This window comes from Ictidomys tridecemlineatus, chromosome 3 (genome assembly GCF_052094955.1).
Source record: "Ictidomys tridecemlineatus isolate mIctTri1 chromosome 3, mIctTri1.hap1, whole genome shotgun sequence".
Classification (NCBI taxonomy): Eukaryota; Metazoa; Chordata; class Mammalia; order Rodentia; family Sciuridae; genus Ictidomys; species Ictidomys tridecemlineatus.
In genome coordinates, this window is record NC_135479.1 from 42446257 (window position 1) to 42462721 (window position 16465).

Genomic DNA, 16465 nt, shown 5'->3' on the forward strand with positions numbered 1-16465 from the left:
GGTAGTGGGCTGATCACAGGAAGGATTTGTCCAAAGAGAGCCCACTCCAGGTCAGAAGGATTTGGCAGAGACTGGGGAGACCAAGGGTAATGTGAAGGGGGACACAGGAAGGTGGTTCTGGTTCTCAACACTGGACATCTTTGCCAGAGTAGCCCTGTGGGCTAGGCAAGGTTTTGAGGGAGGGCAGGGCACTCACCAGCCCTACAGATGGGTGGGGGGTCACTCCAATGCGAGGGATGCCCAGGCACACACTTGATGCTAGCCTGGCCCTTTAGCACATAGCCAGGGGCACAAGAGAAGTGGACAGTGGCTCCTGCTGGGTGTAGCCGCTTCTCAGGACTGCGGGCACCATTCTCAGGGGCGCTGAGGCCATGGCACGGCTTGAGCTGTTCCACTGCAGAGCAGGCAGAGCCCAGTGAGAATGCCAAGCCTCTAGGCCAAGGGCAGCCTCTTTTATTTCCAACCAGAGACTCCCCTCCTACCCATCTGACACTTACAGAGACACTTGGGGGCCCGATCACTCCACTTGGGGCTGCCAGCCTGGCGGTCATGACAGGTGAGGATGGCACTTCCCGTCAGCACAAAACCCTGGTCACAGATATACTGCACGGTGGCCCCCACAGGAAACTTGGGGCTGGATATGAGGCGTCGGCTATGTTCCACATCCCCAGGGTCATGGCAGGAAGTCACTATGAATGGGAGGTGATGGACAGAGGACTCAACGAAGGCCAATCCACCCATGGCTTTGTTCCAGCCAGCTAATATCTTCATATTACATGACTCCGCCTCCTACTTCAATGTCTCTACCATTTTTCTGATGTGTTTCCTTCCATTCATTAGGGTCAACAAATACTGATTGCCCATAACCAGAAATGAAATAACTTGGAGTACTTGGCTGATGACCCTATGAAAAGGTATCATCATTTCATAGATGAGGAAACTGAGGCTGAGAGGTATAAGAACTTCAAGAATACCAGCTAAGACAGTGGGGACAACACACTAGATTCTCTCTCATAAACCCAGAAGAGGGGCTTACAGGTTGGATTGGGCAGGGGATCAAGGGGGAACAGGGACACTTACCTCTCTGGCATGAAGGCAGGTCTTCACTCCAGCTTAGATCCCATTGGCACATGAGGACACTGGATCCCACCACCTGGTAGCCAGGGTAGCACTGGTAAGTGACCACAGTGCCATGCACCAGCTCAGGCTGTGATGGACTCTTCCAGCCATTGGGGATCTCAGGCAGCTCTGGACATGTGTCATTGCGGGGAACCTCTGGGGGCACAGAGGGAGCAAGATGCAATCCTTTAGCCAACACCAAAGCAACTGGGCCAGACCCTTAACCCAAGGGCACTCTAGCTTCTTCTACTTTGTCCTGGGCCTAGACTGGCCAGGGCAGGCTCAGATTCATTCCTCCCTACTCAGGGGTCCCTCCTTGCCTGTCCCTGACATTGTTCTGTCTTCTGAGTATTAGGGGAATCATCTAAACTTCAGCCTTATTTCCCAAAGCACCTTGGCCAGTTCCTCTGGCCAGAGAGAAGTGGCCAGATAGTGTAAGGAAAATAAATTGTCATTTCTATTAAAGACACCTAGAAAGGTAAATAGAGTCCAACACTTTTCCTTAGGTTTTTTTTTTTTTGTGTGTGTGTGTGTGTTTGTGTGTGTGTGTTGTTGTTTTGGTATCAGGGATTGAACCAAGGGGCGCTTAACCACTGAGCCCACATCCCCAGCCCTTTTTTATATTTTATTTACAGACAGGGTCTTGCTAAATTGCTGAGGCTGGCTTTGAACTCACAATTCTCTTGCCTCAGCCTTCTAAGCTGCTGGGATTATAGGTATGTGCCACCATTCCCAGCAGCTTTTTTTCTTTGTTAAGGAAAGTTCCTCCTGCTGCCTCTCCAAATCCTTCATGCTGCAACAAAAGGGCTCTTTTTCTCCTGGAGCTCTTCCAGCTTTCCCTTTTCAAAAAGAGCACTCAGGCTCCTGATTACCCTGTCCTCTTTGATCTGCCATGATTTGGTGTCTGCATTTGGAGTGAGCCAGGGACAAGCTCACCAAAGAAATGGATGACAAATCCCTGCTGATAGCCCAGCACTGAAGTCCCTGGGTCCGATTGGAACTGGATGGTGACATCAGCCATAGAGGTAAAGAGCTTGAAGTGGCCATGGGGACCCGAGTACTGGCCCAGGACTCGAGCTGTCAGATCATCCCCATCATAGAAAGTAAGTACATCACCAGGGCCTATGCGCAGCCTGTGGAGGAGGATGGAGGACAAACAGGTCAGGAAAGGCCCTTGAGACCCCAGGATGGACTAGATAAGATATGTCCCTAGACCTCAGGAGTTAGTTGGCTTGGCCTGACCGGAAGGCACTTACACTCGGATGTCCAGCATGATGCGTTTATCTTCTTCTACGTGCACACCCCAGATGCAGTCCTGCCCACGGCCATAGGGCTCTGGCCAGTTGGGGGAGAGCACCACGCCGGCTGAATCTGTGATTTCCCCACTGCACACAGCTGGAAGGCAAGGGAGGCCCAGGAGGCACGTCCCCTCCGTTTTCTCCCCAGTACTGTCCTGGGGCTGCCACCTGCCCACAGAAGTACTCACCCATTGCTGGGAGCCCCTCCCTCCTCCTCAGGGGAACATATGAATTGCACATGTCACAGGGCCCCTGTGGCCCCAGAATCTGTGGCTATCTCCTTGATACCCACCCTACTCACTGCCCTTGCAGGCCCCTCCTCTAATGCCTACTGACCTCGGCAGGCTGGCTCTGTCTCATTCCACTGGGGGTCGTGGGGGTCAATGCACTCAATGATGATGGAGCCCTGTTCCAGGGTGTAGCCAGGGTCACAACTGAACTCCACGGTGGTACCCACAGGGTAGGAGGGTGCGCTGCTGCTGAAGTTGCCGTATTTGACAAAAGGCTCATAGCAGTGGCCCTGCTGGAAGGCTGTGAAGCACAAAGCCAGTCCAGCTCAGCCTCAAACAGGGTAAACATGGGGCAGACATCTTCTACTGCCCTCCCCTTTTCATTCCTAAATGCAAAGGTATGTCCTGGGCTTGGAGGAGGGAGCAGTGGGGGGACGGGAATAGCCCAGAACATCCATCTCTATTATGCTCAGGAGGCCATCTTGATCACCATTGTATTTCCATTGCCTAATTTTGTGCTTAATGCATAGAAGTTGCTGGATAGATTTTTTAAAAAGTGGATTAATGAATGCATGCATATATGGGCCTCTTCTCAAGTATTAGGGCCAATTTGCTTCTGAAACTTTGGAGAATTAATTCTCTTGGACCAGAAGGCCTGAATCTAGACAAGAGGCTCTGGGAATCCTGGGGCCCCGGGGGAGGGGCAGGGGGTGGCCGACTTGGAAGGATGTGATAGAATGGAGGCAGAGGGAGAAGGTATGGGAGGAAGGCCCTAGTCCCCACCCTGTGAGGCCCCAGCAGGCTCACCCTCATAGCGCAGGGCCATGCCTGCAGCTGCCCCGCTGCTGTCAGTACTGAGCTCCACAAAGAAGTGTCTGCCAGAGCTGAGCAGGCCCTCAATGGGCAGGTATTCCACCTCGTAGGAATCATACACAGGCGGGGCCTCCACATTGTCCCCATTGCGAATGATGAGCCTAGGCCAGGAGAGTGGCAGCTATGTGGCTGGTCACTGACCCAGGCAGGGTGTGGCCCCAGGCTTTGGCATCCCTCCAAAAGGGTACTACCCGGTCAGGCACTCCCACCCACTAGGACAGCCCCTCACCTGTCGTCATCCTCTGCTAGGGAGACCTTCTCAAAGTGCAGGTGCAGCCGCTGGCTCTCAGGAGCCTCAAGCAGCCAGTGGCAGGTGAGGTTGTTGCTGTAGTTTCCCGGGAAGCCCGGAGAGACAATGCGGCCGATGGTGGCATTGCGGATCACTCCACCGCAGGCAGCTTTGAGACAGGGATGGACTTGGGCTGGGTCTCTGAATGTATCCTCAGCAGCCGTACAAGCCTTCCTCCCCATCCCAGCCCTGTCCCTTCTGCATGGGGCATAGGGACCTTTGTCTCTCTGCCAACTCTGCTGCCATGGTCCTAGTAGTCCATATTTTAGCCCTATGACCCTGCAGTTCCGGGCAGCCTGGACTTCAGAATCCTACCTCCTAAACTAACTTTCACATCTCTGAGACTTTTCATATGCATTTTTTAGGGGGGGGGGAACCCAGAGGTGCTTTACCACTGAGCCACATCCCCAGCCCTCTTTAATTTTGTTTATTTGTTTTTATTTTGAGACAGCACTTTGCTAAGTTGCTGGGGGCCTCACTAAATTGCTGAGGCTGGCTTTGAACTTGCAATCCTCCTGCCTCAGCCTTCTGAGCTGCTGGAATTGCAGATGTGTGCCACCACATCCAGCCATATGCAACTGTCCTGATTGTCAGTAGATCTGTCACTGCCTAGCTTTACGGACTGGGATAATGTTCCCTCTCTGTTTTTTTGAAACAGTCTCTCTAAGATGACAGGCTGGCCTCAAACTTTTGATCCTTCTGTCTCAGCCTCCTGTTGCTGGGATTATGGGCATGTGTCACCATGCCCAGTTCCCTCCCTCTCTGTTGACTCTTCTAGGAGGCCTTCCCTGGCTTTCCCAAATCCCAAAACAGATTTTATTAAAGCCCTTAGTCTAGGTATTGACCTTCCTGGATACATCTGCTACCTCTGACTCATGCTGCTTTTCTAAAAACCAGTTATCTGGCTTGCCTGGTATGTGTGCGGCTCTGGGTTTGATCCCCAGTGCTGCAAAAATGAATGAATGAATAAATAAATAAGTGAATAAACAAATAAACAAAATAAAACTATTTATTTGTTTAGATCTGTCCCTTCAGTAGGACCCCCTGGCGCAGGGACCAGGTCATCTCAGGCCAGGAGCAGAGTGGGTGTTCAGGGCTGGGTAAGTAGAATGAGTGAATGAATGTAAAAAGAGGAGCAGGACTAGACTGGGGAGGGCAAATACCTGATTTGTCTGCCATCCACCCCAAAACCTGTGCCTTGACCTCACTGCTGGCTGGAGGTGGCCTCCAATACTTTCTGAAATAGCTCTTCAGTCATCACTAGTGTCATTCCTGGGCTGATACCTTAGGGCCTCTACAGACTGATCCCTCTGGCCTAGTACTGTCCTCTCTTCCCAAGGTAAGGCTGAGTTATTGAGCCCAGCTGGCAGGATCCCTGGGCTACTTGGCCACAAACTCCTGGCAGTTAAGTGGGGCCAACAAAGGGGCCTAAAGCAGGAGGAGCTGGCTGGTTCTGGGCTTTCCTTTCCTGGTCACTGGTCTGGACCCTCCTGCTCTCAGCGACCAGGGTATCATGACCAGTACCCAGTACTATTGCCTTCAAATGCTCCATTTAGCAGAATATTGTAACCTAATACATTTTTTTAGGGGGCTGGGATGATTTCTTCTCTGTTTCTTGTCAGAGAAGGTGGAACTACATTTCAGCTGGGTCTCAGCATGGACTCGCCCTTCAAATCCAATCACATCCTATACTTTGTTTAAAAATCACTCAGTGGTTCCCGGTTGCCCTCAGGATAGAGTTCAAGTTCAAAACGGCATTCAAGACTTTCATAGATCCAACTCCGCTGGCTCAGTTTCAGTTTCTCTTTCCTATATACCCTCTCCTTTAGGCACACCTCACCATGTGGCATGCTGTTGCAGGTCTCCACACCTTTGTTGCTGTTCCAGAATCCGTGCCACTTTCCCAAGCTAACATTTCTGGAAGCCTTCCACACTCCCTCCTCAGGAAGCTTCGCTGCCTCTTCTCTCCTTTCAGAATCCCCCCCCATCCCCACCACCCTGCCTGGGTTCCTGACACACACTTGTTAGCCCTGTCACAGCCTATCTTCCCCGCGCACCCCGCCGCCATACTGAGCTGCCCACCAATCTTCCCAGAAGACTAGGGAGACCTTTAAGGGCAGAGGACATACCTGTCTTATTTCTCTTTGATTGTGGCTGGCACCAGCAAGAGTTTATAGAATGGAATAAGGTTCAAAAGCTCAAGCCCTTCCCTCCCCAAAAGAAAAAAGCTAAAGTTGCCTGTCATACTGAGGACAAAACATGCGCCCTATCTTCCTTCCCCACCCACCACAAGCCGCCTTAGGTTGGCTGCCAGCCAGGACCAGAACCTGGGGTCCGCTTTTACTTTCCTCCCATTCCCTCATCAGGGTCTCTGGAACTTCTTCCTTCCTGTGTATTCCCAAAGCCATGATTGAAGTTCAATCCCTCTTGCCTGGCTGGCCTCCCAGACTTCAACTGAGACTGCCACCAGGCTGGCTCACCTGAGAATAGTTTTGAGCCCCTCCCATTTCCTCTCAAAAACCTCAACAGCTCCCCACCTCATAGCTTGGCCAGCCAGTCAAGGCCCTCCCTCTGCCCTCTCCACCTGGCTGTCTTCTGTGCCCTTATACACCCTCTCCTTTCTGTCCCTATGTTATTGCCCACATTGTTACCTCCATGGAAATGTCAACCCTTCAGTGCCACCACCTCTAGGAAGCCTCCTCAATACCCAACTAAGAGTGATTGCTTCCTCTCCTCCCAGGTTACTTTAGGTCTTTTTCTGGTATCTTTTACTTCCGGCTCTGGAAATTAGTGACCTATGTGCCTTCTCCCCCCTTTCCAGGAACTATGATCTCTTTGAGGTCAGAATCTCTATTTAATTTAACTCTGTATACCTGTGGTGCCTCCATATAGTAGGTGCTCAATAAATGCAGGTTAGATGAATCCCACTAAAATGACTGACCATTTTCTGATTTCCTTATGGAGAGTAAATAAAAGTACTAGACAGCAATAGAGAGCGGGGCTGAGCCCCAGCCTTGCTCCCCTACTCAGCCTCCTCCCCAGTGACCACTTACCGATGCAGACAGGTTCCTGGGAATCCCAGAAGGGCTGGGTGGCATTGAGACAGGTAAGGAGCCTGGCACCTTTTAGCTGGTAGCCAGTGGCACAGTGGAAGCGTGCACTGCCTCCTGGGTGGAGGCTGGTGACAGTCACATCCCCATAAGCTGGACGTCGGGGAAAGTGGCAGCTCAAGAGATAGGCTGTAGAGAAAGAACAGGTGATATTGTGTGTTGTGGGGGAGACTGAGCCATTATGGGAGGGCGTGTGAAGGCCTGTGCCAGTCTGCCTCAATCTTCCTCAAGGTGTCATTTGGACCAGAGGAAGCATTACAGTTTCTGAAAAGCTCCTGATCCCTTCTCTAGAAGATATCAATGATATTTTCAGCAGCCTGGACTGATTAGTAGAACTAGCACAGAGCTGGAGGTTAGGAGGCTTGGGTTCTGATCCAAGGTTTGTGACACTTTGGGCAATTTACTTAATCTTTTTGTGTTGTTTCCTCATTTGTTAAAATGGGGTTCAAAATGCTGGCCCAAGCTGGGCACTGTAATCCCAGTGGCTCAGGAGGCTGAGGCAGGAGGATTGTGAGTTCAAAGCCAGCCTCAGCAAAAGCAAGGTGCTAAGCAACTCAGTGAGACCCTGTCTCCAAATAAAATACAAAATTTTTTTTTAAAAAGGGCTAGGGGTTTGGCTCAGTGGCTGAGTGCCCCTGAATCCAATTCCTGGTACCACTCCCTCCATGCTGGCCCACCTATAGGTTTATTGTGAGATTAAATTAGATAGTATTTTATTCCATTTGGTTTCCCTGTCATCCAGCTGATAACACATCCATTTATTTTTCCCTTCTGGGTATTGAACCTTGGGGGTGCTTTACCACTGAGCCACATCCTCAGCCCCTTTTATTTTGAGACAGGTTTTCAGTAAGTTGCTTAGGGCTTCATTAAGTTCTAAGGCTGACCTTGAACTCCTCGTAGTCTTCATGCCTCAGCCTCCAGCATCACTGGGATTACAGGTGTGCACCACTGCACCCAACTTGACAATACATCTTTAAGAAGTGTTTATGACTGGGCACAGTTAGCACATGCCTGCGCTCCCAGCAACTTGTGAGGCTAAGGCAGGAGAATTGCAAGTTCAAAGGTAGCTTGGGCAGTTTAGGGAGACCTTACCTCAAAGTAAAAAATAATAAGGGCTGCGAATGCAACTCGGTGGCAAAATGTCCCTGGGTTGAACCCCCAGTACTGAAAAAAAGTAAGTTTTTATGGAATGATATGTAGACGCAAAAGAAATTGAAATAGTAAACCACCTATAAGACCTAAAGCTTTGATATCTTTTTCCCTGTAGGAGACAAAATAAATTGCAGCAGGAAAAATTAAAGTCAGCAGCAAAAGACTCCCCAGTATTCATTGAGAAATGTTAAATAGCTTGGTGGCAATGGTGCTGGACTTCTTTTAAAAGAGAGGATGAGGGCTAAGGTGTGTAGGCGGAGCAGCCTTCATAGAAGATGACTGTGGGGGGCTGGAGATGGTGGCTCAAGCGGTGGCGCTCGCCTGGCATGCGTGCGGCCCGGGTTCGATCTTCAGCACCACATACAAGCAGGGATGTTGTGTCCACCGAATACTAAAGAATAATATTAAAAAAAGAAAAATTCTCTCTCTCTCTCTCTCTCCCCCCTCTCTCTCTCTTTGAAAAAAAAAAAAAGAAGTTGACGGTGGGACTAGTTGCCTTGGTAAACCTGGGAACTTTGGGAATTGTCATACCAAGCATGGCCACACGATGGCAGAAAATCCTACAAAACAACTTGGCAAATCCCAGCCCTGGGGACAAACTTGGTGCGGCAGCTAAAAATGGAGATCCTGACTTGGGGGTGAGAAGTGCAGTAGAAGGCCTGGAAGGGTTCAAGGAGAGGGGCTGAGAGCAAGCTTGGGCTATGCCTCTATGTGTCTTTGCATGAATAGAAAATGGGGCTACCCTCCTGGGCAGACCAGAGCCCTAAAACCTGAGTCTTGTGCTGTTCTGTGACTTTCACTTGTCTTGTTCTTGGTTGCTTTGTCTGTGAAAGCAAGAGGATGGGTCATACTCTTTTCTCTTTCACAGAGACTAGCCATTAAGAGGCTAGTTATGATTGGCAGGTAGTATAGGGCAATGTTTAGGAGGTGGGCTCCAGAGTCAGAAAGTCTGGGTTTGAATATGGTCTCCCCTACTTGCTGTGTCATCTGAGGCAAGTTACCTTCCTTCTCTGTGCCTCAGTTTCTGGGTTCCCCCCACCCATTTTGAGTATTGCACTCAATGCTGTGGAGGTTAACTCAGAGGAATTGTGTGCAATGCCTGGCTTAGAACGATCACCTAACACCTCAGCCTGCTGTTAGTTTGTAATCTCGAGTAATAATAGCACCTCACATTTGAAGCATTTGCCAGTTTCTGAAGTGCTCTCACACCCTTTTATTGTTTGTTTGTTTTTGTGGTGCTGGGGATTGAACCCAGGGCCTTATGCATACAAGAGAAGCACTCTACGACTAAGCTCTAGCCCCCAGCCCTCTCACACCCTTTTTACTTGATACAATTTGCTTGGGAAGGAGATAGGCAAGGTAGGGGTTATTAACCCATGTTTTGATAAGGAAAACAGAGGTTCAGAGAGACAGGCTCAGAGGGCCTGTGTGCCATCATCACACTGCAGGTAAGTGCTAGAGTAGGGACTTGACCTGGCTCTGGAGCCCATTGGTTTTCTACACTCCCCTACTCCTACTTCCCCAGTTAAAGCAGAAACCTAGGTTCAGATAAACCCGAGGATAACAGACAAGGCTGCCCTGGGTTTAGGGTGGCTAGTCCCAATGCCCTGAGGAGAGATCCCAGACCATGATGGAATGGGGATTGTGAAAGAACTTGGGACATTATACAAAGAGAGGAGAGGATGGGGCACCACCCCCAGGAGGTCTAGACCCTGAGCAAGATTTTAGGCTCAGCACTTGCACTTGCAACTTCCCCTTGAGTTCAAGCACAGCTTGGGAACAGAGGTCCCCTCATTTCACAGATGAGGAAACGGGGCCAGGATGAGGCAAGGGCAACAGGCTGGGGGCAGAGAATGAAGCCCCCAAGCCTTTATAATGGTTAAAATGCCTCTTCCCAGGATGAGCTTCCTCCTATTGCCATGACAACCGTTGGGCGATGCTGCACCACCGCAATCTGTTGAGTTATTTTCTCATTGGCATCTGTTTTTGGAGCCAAGTTCAGTGCCAGGAATGCTCAGGATGGAGGAGGGGTTCGCTGTCAGGACCCACTGCCTTCCTACCCTGCCAGAGACTGTGAGAGTGCGGAGAGTTGGAACTTGGTCCTGCCAATGTAGCCCTTGTGGGGACCCATCTTTGTGACCTCCCACATCGGCTTGGACAGCTCCCACACTGGCATGGGTACCAGGCCTCTCCCTCCCCTCCTGGCACCCTCTTTCTCCAGCCCACGAGATGCGCGTGTGAGTACACGCTCCTCCTGTTCCCATCTCTGGGATCAGGGCTAATTACAGCCTATAATTAGGGGAATTACACTCATTAAGGAAAGAGCTGATCATTGACAAAAACTGGGCCGAGGAGGGAGGGCTTCCGGGAGCCCAGAAAGAGCAGGACCGGGCCAGTTCTCCCAGCCCTTCCTTGGGGTCTGCTCCCCTTTGCTGGGCCTCTAACCCATTGCCATTCAGCCACTTTCCTCTGGCCTGACAGAGAGGGGGTTCTGGAGTTTTGTGCAAAGGAATTTGCGGCAAGAGAAAAGGTTACCACGGCGTGAAATTACGCCGGCTGCCTGGGAGGATTGATGAGCCATTAGGGAGACTGGCGGGCCGCCTAGATGCTCACCCCGGCCTCGGGCCGGCCCTTTGCCTCTGCCAAATCCCCGCCCACCGACAGACTCCCTGCTGCCACGCCAGACTCCCTGCTGCCACGCCAGACTGCTCCCCCAGTTTGAGTGGAGAAGCCAGAATAGGGCAAATACTCCGGAAGGTGGGATACAGGGCATGCCTGGCTCTGGAGTGCCTGCCCACCTGCTGGTTCCTCCCCCCCCCCCCAGGGCTGCAGAAGTACCCACAACAATGCAAGACAATCTCGATTGTTCACACCAATTATTTCCCAATTAGTGCTCTCCAGTCTGAACTGGTTAACTGGTACAAAGAATCAAGCTGCTGCTAGGGCCCAGGGAGTGGGATGGGCAGGAAGGATACCACTGGGGGAGCAGCAGAGTCCCAAGTCCCCTTTTCCTCCCCTTCCCAACCTGCAAACTGTGCAATACTAGTTTCCTTACTGGAGCACTTGATTTGCACTGTTTTTTTTTTTTTTGTACTCCTTTTTTTGGGGCGGTGGGGGGCATGGGGGATCAGAGATAGAACTCAGGGCACTCGACCACTGAGCCACCTCCTCAGCCCTATTTGTATTTTACTTAGAGAAAAGGACTCACTGAGTTGCTTAGCGCCTCACTTTTGCTGAGGCTGGCTTTGAACTTGCAGTCCTCCTGCCTCAGCCTCCAGAGCTGCTGGGGTTAAAGGTGTGTGCCACTGTGCCCAGCCCATTTTGTGTACTCCTAACCGTGACTTTGTGGGGTACATGTTTTTGGTCTCATTTTACAGTAGGAAAAGGAGTGTCAGAGAGGTGAAATGACCTCTGAGGTAAACAGTTAGTGAGAAGGAGATTCAAATGCAGATATGCCCATCTCTTGAGCCTAGGAGATCCCCACTAGTCATGCCACCTCCCTCCTTCCCAAAGTGTTATGAGCTGACTGGAGTAAAGGCAGATTCCAGGTAGACAAGGAAGGCCTCCAGATAGTCATTTTCAAACCCCTTTGACCTTGACCCCCCTTTGGAGAGAGGCTTCTATTGTTATTGCCTGTGTAAATGACTGCCTCCTCCTGAGATTCTGAAACCTTGAGGGCAAGGGCCTGGGCTGGTACATCTTGATTTTTCCAAAGTCCAGCACAAGCCTGGCAAAGAGAAGGTGGCTTCAAATTGTACTGAATGTTGCAGATGACAGTGGCTACTCCTGGGGGCTACCTGCTCCTGAGTCCCATGAGCCATACTCACATTTGTATAGAGCTTCACTGGGCACCTGTGCAGTAGGTTATTAGCCCCTCCCTTTGTCCCCTCTCAGCTGTAACAGCACCAGACATCCCCAGAGATCAGCCAGCCTGGGCTGGTTCCTCTCTTAGCTTCCCAGGTCTTACCTTGGTAGTAGAAATGGAAGGTGCCAGGCCCAACCGGTGGTGGGAGGCTCTGGAACCTCAGGGCTGCTTGGTGGGTGGGACTGCGGATGACTTGGCCCCGTAGCAGGAAAGACTGATTGGCCAGGGGCAGCGGATCAGGACCCCCCAGGCCCTCCACGGTTACTGTCTCCCCCTCCCGGAGGCTGATGTTCTGAACCTGTGGGTGGATTGGAGAGAGCAAAGCAAAGCAGTCAGACTTCTCCCAGCTGCCTGAGCCCTGCTGCCCTCAGCCTCCTGCAGGCCGCCCAGCTGATCCTCAGTGCCCCTTGGGCGTCAGAGCTCTAGGCCCTGAGCTAGGCACTTTGAAGCAGGAGGAGCTCATCCTACCTTCTCAGTAACTGCACGATGGGACCTGAAATCAGAAGTATTAACTAAATTACCCAATGTCACATGGAGAGTATAAGCAGACCTGGGACTTGTCTATTTCCAAAGCTTTGCAAGTACATCAGTTAGTGAGGAGGAGATTCAAATGCTTCCTGTCCCCACCCCCATCTGGAAAGCAGGGATGGCGTAGGTGTGTCAGGCTAGATGGCATCTGAGAGTCCAGCCAACAATGTGAGGTCCTAAGCTTCCCCTGGACATTCCTGTGGGATGCCTCAGAGTCTCCTTATACCTAGTCTGCCTCATACTGAACCACCCTCTTTCCCCAACCAGTAGTTCCCCGGGCTCCCATCTCAGGGAATGATCTTGCTAACTACCTGGGTACCCAAGTCAGAAACTGGCATTTTGCCTCTTCCCTCAGACCCCACATCCAATCAGTCATTCAGTCTGTCAAGTAGACCTCAAATCACCCGGATCAGAGCAGCAGCCACTGGCCTGCCTCCCTGCCTGGAGGGCTTAACCCCCTCCTCCTTCTACATCAATGTTTTCTGAACTGCAGCCAGACAGGTCCCAGGCCTGTCACTCATCCTGGTGCTTCCCTGTTTAAACCTTCCAGTGTTTTCCCTTTGAGTCCACGAAGACCATGGTGCTAGTTTGAACTCCTAGTTTGGTCCTCCAGGCCCTGCCCAACATGGCCCCTTCTGGCTGCTCAGCTTGGCCTTTTCCAACCCCCTCCATGTGTCAGTGTGTGTCTCCACGTTGTTTCTCTTTTCTGGGTCTTTTGCTCTGATCCTTTCTGCTGGTTGTCACATGTTCCTCTGCCGGCACCCTGATCTTCAGGCCTTCAATCCCTGGAACATCCTTCTGGGTGCCATCTCTCCATCCAAACAAGGATGGGACAACCACAAACACTGCCCAGAAGGGAAGAGACATCATAGTTTGATCAAAGGAGCACTGGATTGGGAATCTAGAAATCCCAGAGGTCCTGGATCTCATCCTAACCATGGACAAGTATGCCATCTATTTGAGCTTCAGTCCCCTTGCTTTACAGTGATCTTGTGTAGATCTTTGCTACTCTGAAATGTGGTCACTGGACCAAAAGCAAAAGAGATTCCACATTTCTTGCAACCTGGGAGCTTGCAAGAAATGTGGAATCTCGGATCCCATTTCAGATCTGTAGAATCATACTCTGCCTTTTAACAAGAGCAACTCAAAAGCACTAATCTTCTTAGTCTAAGAACCCTAACATGTTGTTCTGAGGCAGGGCCTTCGAGGGTTAACACCTGGGTTGGTCAAGTGGCTTCTGGTGAGTCATCCATCCTTCCCAACCTCATCTTCCAAATGTTCCAGCTGGTCCCTCCTGGCTCTCTGCTGCTCTCTTGGCTCTAAGCGCATCCTGCTCTTTGTTTCTTACCTGAGGATGGCCTTCTAACCAGGTCCCACCCCTCATCTCCCAGGCTGCCTGAGATCATGTCTCTCTCCTTTCCCAAACCCTGCTGGTGGTTTCAGGTTGCCCAGAGGACAAGGTCCGAACTTCCCAGCTCACAGTTGGCTCCAGTGACTTCGCCAGCCTTGTGTCCCTGCACTGCAGCCCCTGGCTTCCTACCCGCCTCTGCCCCTCTGGGTATTTGCTCGGGAGCACCTTCCCTTCTTCCCTTCCTCATGAACCTGGTCATCCTTTCAGATCTCAGGACCTGCTGGGCACCGTGATTTACGACAGTGAGGAGGCAGGAGGACCACAAATTCAAGGCCAGCTTTGGCAGTTAACGAAACCCTAAGCAATGTAGCAAGACCCTGTCTCAAAATAAAAAAACTAAAACAGGCTGGGGATGTAGCTCAGTGGAAAAGCATCTCTGGGTTCAATCCCCAGTGTCAACAAAACAAATGAAAAACAAAATCAGGGTCTCTACCCCTCAGGCCTGGCCAGTGAGTCTCTGTGCTTCAAGCTCTCCCACTGGGTCCTCTGTCCTCTCTCCAATTAGATCCTGGGGTGGCATCTGGGGTCACAACTGGCCAGTCTCATTACAGATGGGTGGAGAAGGCAAATGCGTAAGCCAGGGAGGCACGTTCCCCACCAGAGCTCTGGGAGCTGAGCAGCAGAGGATGCTGAGCCCAGCCAGGTCCAAGGAGATGGGTGTTTCCCAGCCCTGAGCCCCTCAAAAGGTGAGTATTGAGACTAGATGTGCCCTGAGGACCCTAGAAGGGGCAGAAGGGCAGGCAGAGGTCCCCACCCAGGCCTGGAAGGAAAGACCAGGAGGATCTTGGCAACTGAAGAGAAGGCCCAAGGCAGGGTGCTAAGGGCAGAAGTGCCTCCTCTCAGTGGGGAGCTCCTGGCCCAGGCACATTTGGGTGGAGGCTGCCGGACCATCTGTTGGGGACTTTCCTCAGGGAATCCCTGCAGCAGGCGGAGGCTGGATGAGGTCCCTTCAAACTTGGAGATTCTGTGATTCTCGAGTTGGGAAAACAAGACTCACACACGTGGAATCTGTAATTATCGAGAGACGCCAGGCAGCATATAATTCTGCCTTAAGTGGCACTGAATGCGTGCAGCAGGAATCCTCGAGGGGAGAGCGGAGGGCTTGGAGGCTCCGGGAACGCACATGTGGCAGGTGGGTTTCAGAGTGCTTTGAAGAGCAGGGAGCTGGGAGGAGGAGGAAGGGAGGACGTTCACTACAGGGAAATTATGACATGAGCAAAAGCAGAGAAGTACAAATTAAATTTGTGTTTTCTTCCTAATTCCTCTTATGCTTTTAGCTTGACCTCTAACTTCCTGCTCCTGATCTCTCTGATTTGCTGGGTTCAGAGAATGATAGCAGCAGTAACAATTAAAAAAACATTACCATTCATAGAGCACCTACAATGTGTCTATTTGTGGTAAAATCCCCACAAGTAGACAAGTCTCAGAGAGGCTAAGAAACTTGCAAAAGGTCACACAGCTGTTAAGAAGCAGTCTTTCCTGGCTGGAGGCAAAGGCAGTTTTTTCCCCATCCCAGTCTCATGAGGCTATCACCTGCAGAAATAGACTTCTAGACATCTTCATTCCCAGGCTCCAGGCTTCTAGGTTTAGCAGGGAGGTGGATCTTAGCCTAGCCTGGTCTGGTCTGGTTTTCTCATGATGTTGGAATTTGAGTTCCCACTGGCCATCCACTCCCTGAGTGGCCTATAAATCTAGGGAAATTGAGAGCTGAGACCTCTGGCCCCCTCTGATCTGGGGGAGGCATGGTCCCCTCCAGGTGGCCTGGATCCCAGGCTAGCTTGGTGGTAAGGATTGGAATGAGGGTGTGGAACAAAATGCCTCCCATCCAGAAGGCTCCCTGTTCTCAGCCAGAGGTTCACTGTGCAGCTCTGGTCCCCTGGGTTTCAAGTACCCAGTTATGCACCTACTGCAGTGGCTGAAATGTAATTTGTCACTTGTTTGAGGGCCAGGCTGACAGGGGCCAGACAGGGCTGGGTGTTGAACAAGGGGAGAGATGAAGTCTTGATGCAATTTGCAGGCATCTGAAGAGCCTGGGAGACAGATTGAAATGTCAGCTCTGCTCAGGAGGGCTGTCTTCCCATTGCCCTATCCAGTGACAGGAGGGGGTCTGGGGGATTAGGGTCCAGGAGGGGAAGACAGGAGAGCTGAGGGCAATTTCCACAGGACCCTGGGCTATATAACATGGCTCTATTTCCAGCAGACCAGGGGGTCAGTTCAAGGAGAAAACATGGCCATTTTGTGGGTGCTGGCCCCTTCCTGGTTGGGAGGCATGGAGGAATCGGATTGCTTTCTGCCACCTCCTAGGTTATAAGCCGTGTCTGTACTGTCCGTCGTCTTTTTTTTTTTTTTTTTTTTTGGTACCAGGGATTGAACCCAGGGGCACTTTGCCACTGAGCCACATCCCCAGTCCTATTTTGTATTGTACTTAGAGTCAGGGTCTCACTGAGTCGTTTAGTGCGTCACTAAGTTGCTGAGGCTGGCTTTGAACTCGTGATCCTCCTGCCTCACTCAGCCTCCTAAGCTGCTGGGATAACAGGTATGTGCCACCGTGCCCTGCTGTGCTGTCCATCTTATAGAAGCTTCTAGTCAG

General features: G+C 51.3%; 1 protein-coding gene across 4 annotated transcripts in view; it reads right to left on the minus strand.

Annotated features, from left to right (window-relative positions):
* The window catches only part of Sez6 (seizure related 6 homolog), a 52787-nt gene that overhangs the window by 1830 nt on the left and 34492 nt on the right, over positions 1–16465 (minus strand). For all 4 annotated transcript variants that reach the window (XM_013359834.4, XM_021728106.3, XM_013359833.4 and 1 more), the window contains exons 4-13: positions 12039–12234; positions 6863–7048; positions 3750–3918; positions 3455–3621; positions 2754–2948; positions 2376–2514; positions 2056–2252; positions 1081–1275; positions 498–689; positions 197–394 (exon numbers count right to left, since the gene is read on the minus strand). In XM_013359834.4, coding sequence (XP_013215288.3) covers positions 197–394; positions 498–689; positions 1081–1275; positions 2056–2252; positions 2376–2514; positions 2754–2948; positions 3455–3621; positions 3750–3918; positions 6863–7048; positions 12039–12234 — 1834 coding nt within the window. The remainder of the gene's footprint in view (positions 1–196; positions 395–497; positions 690–1080; positions 1276–2055; positions 2253–2375; positions 2515–2753; positions 2949–3454; positions 3622–3749; positions 3919–6862; positions 7049–12038; positions 12235–16465) is intronic.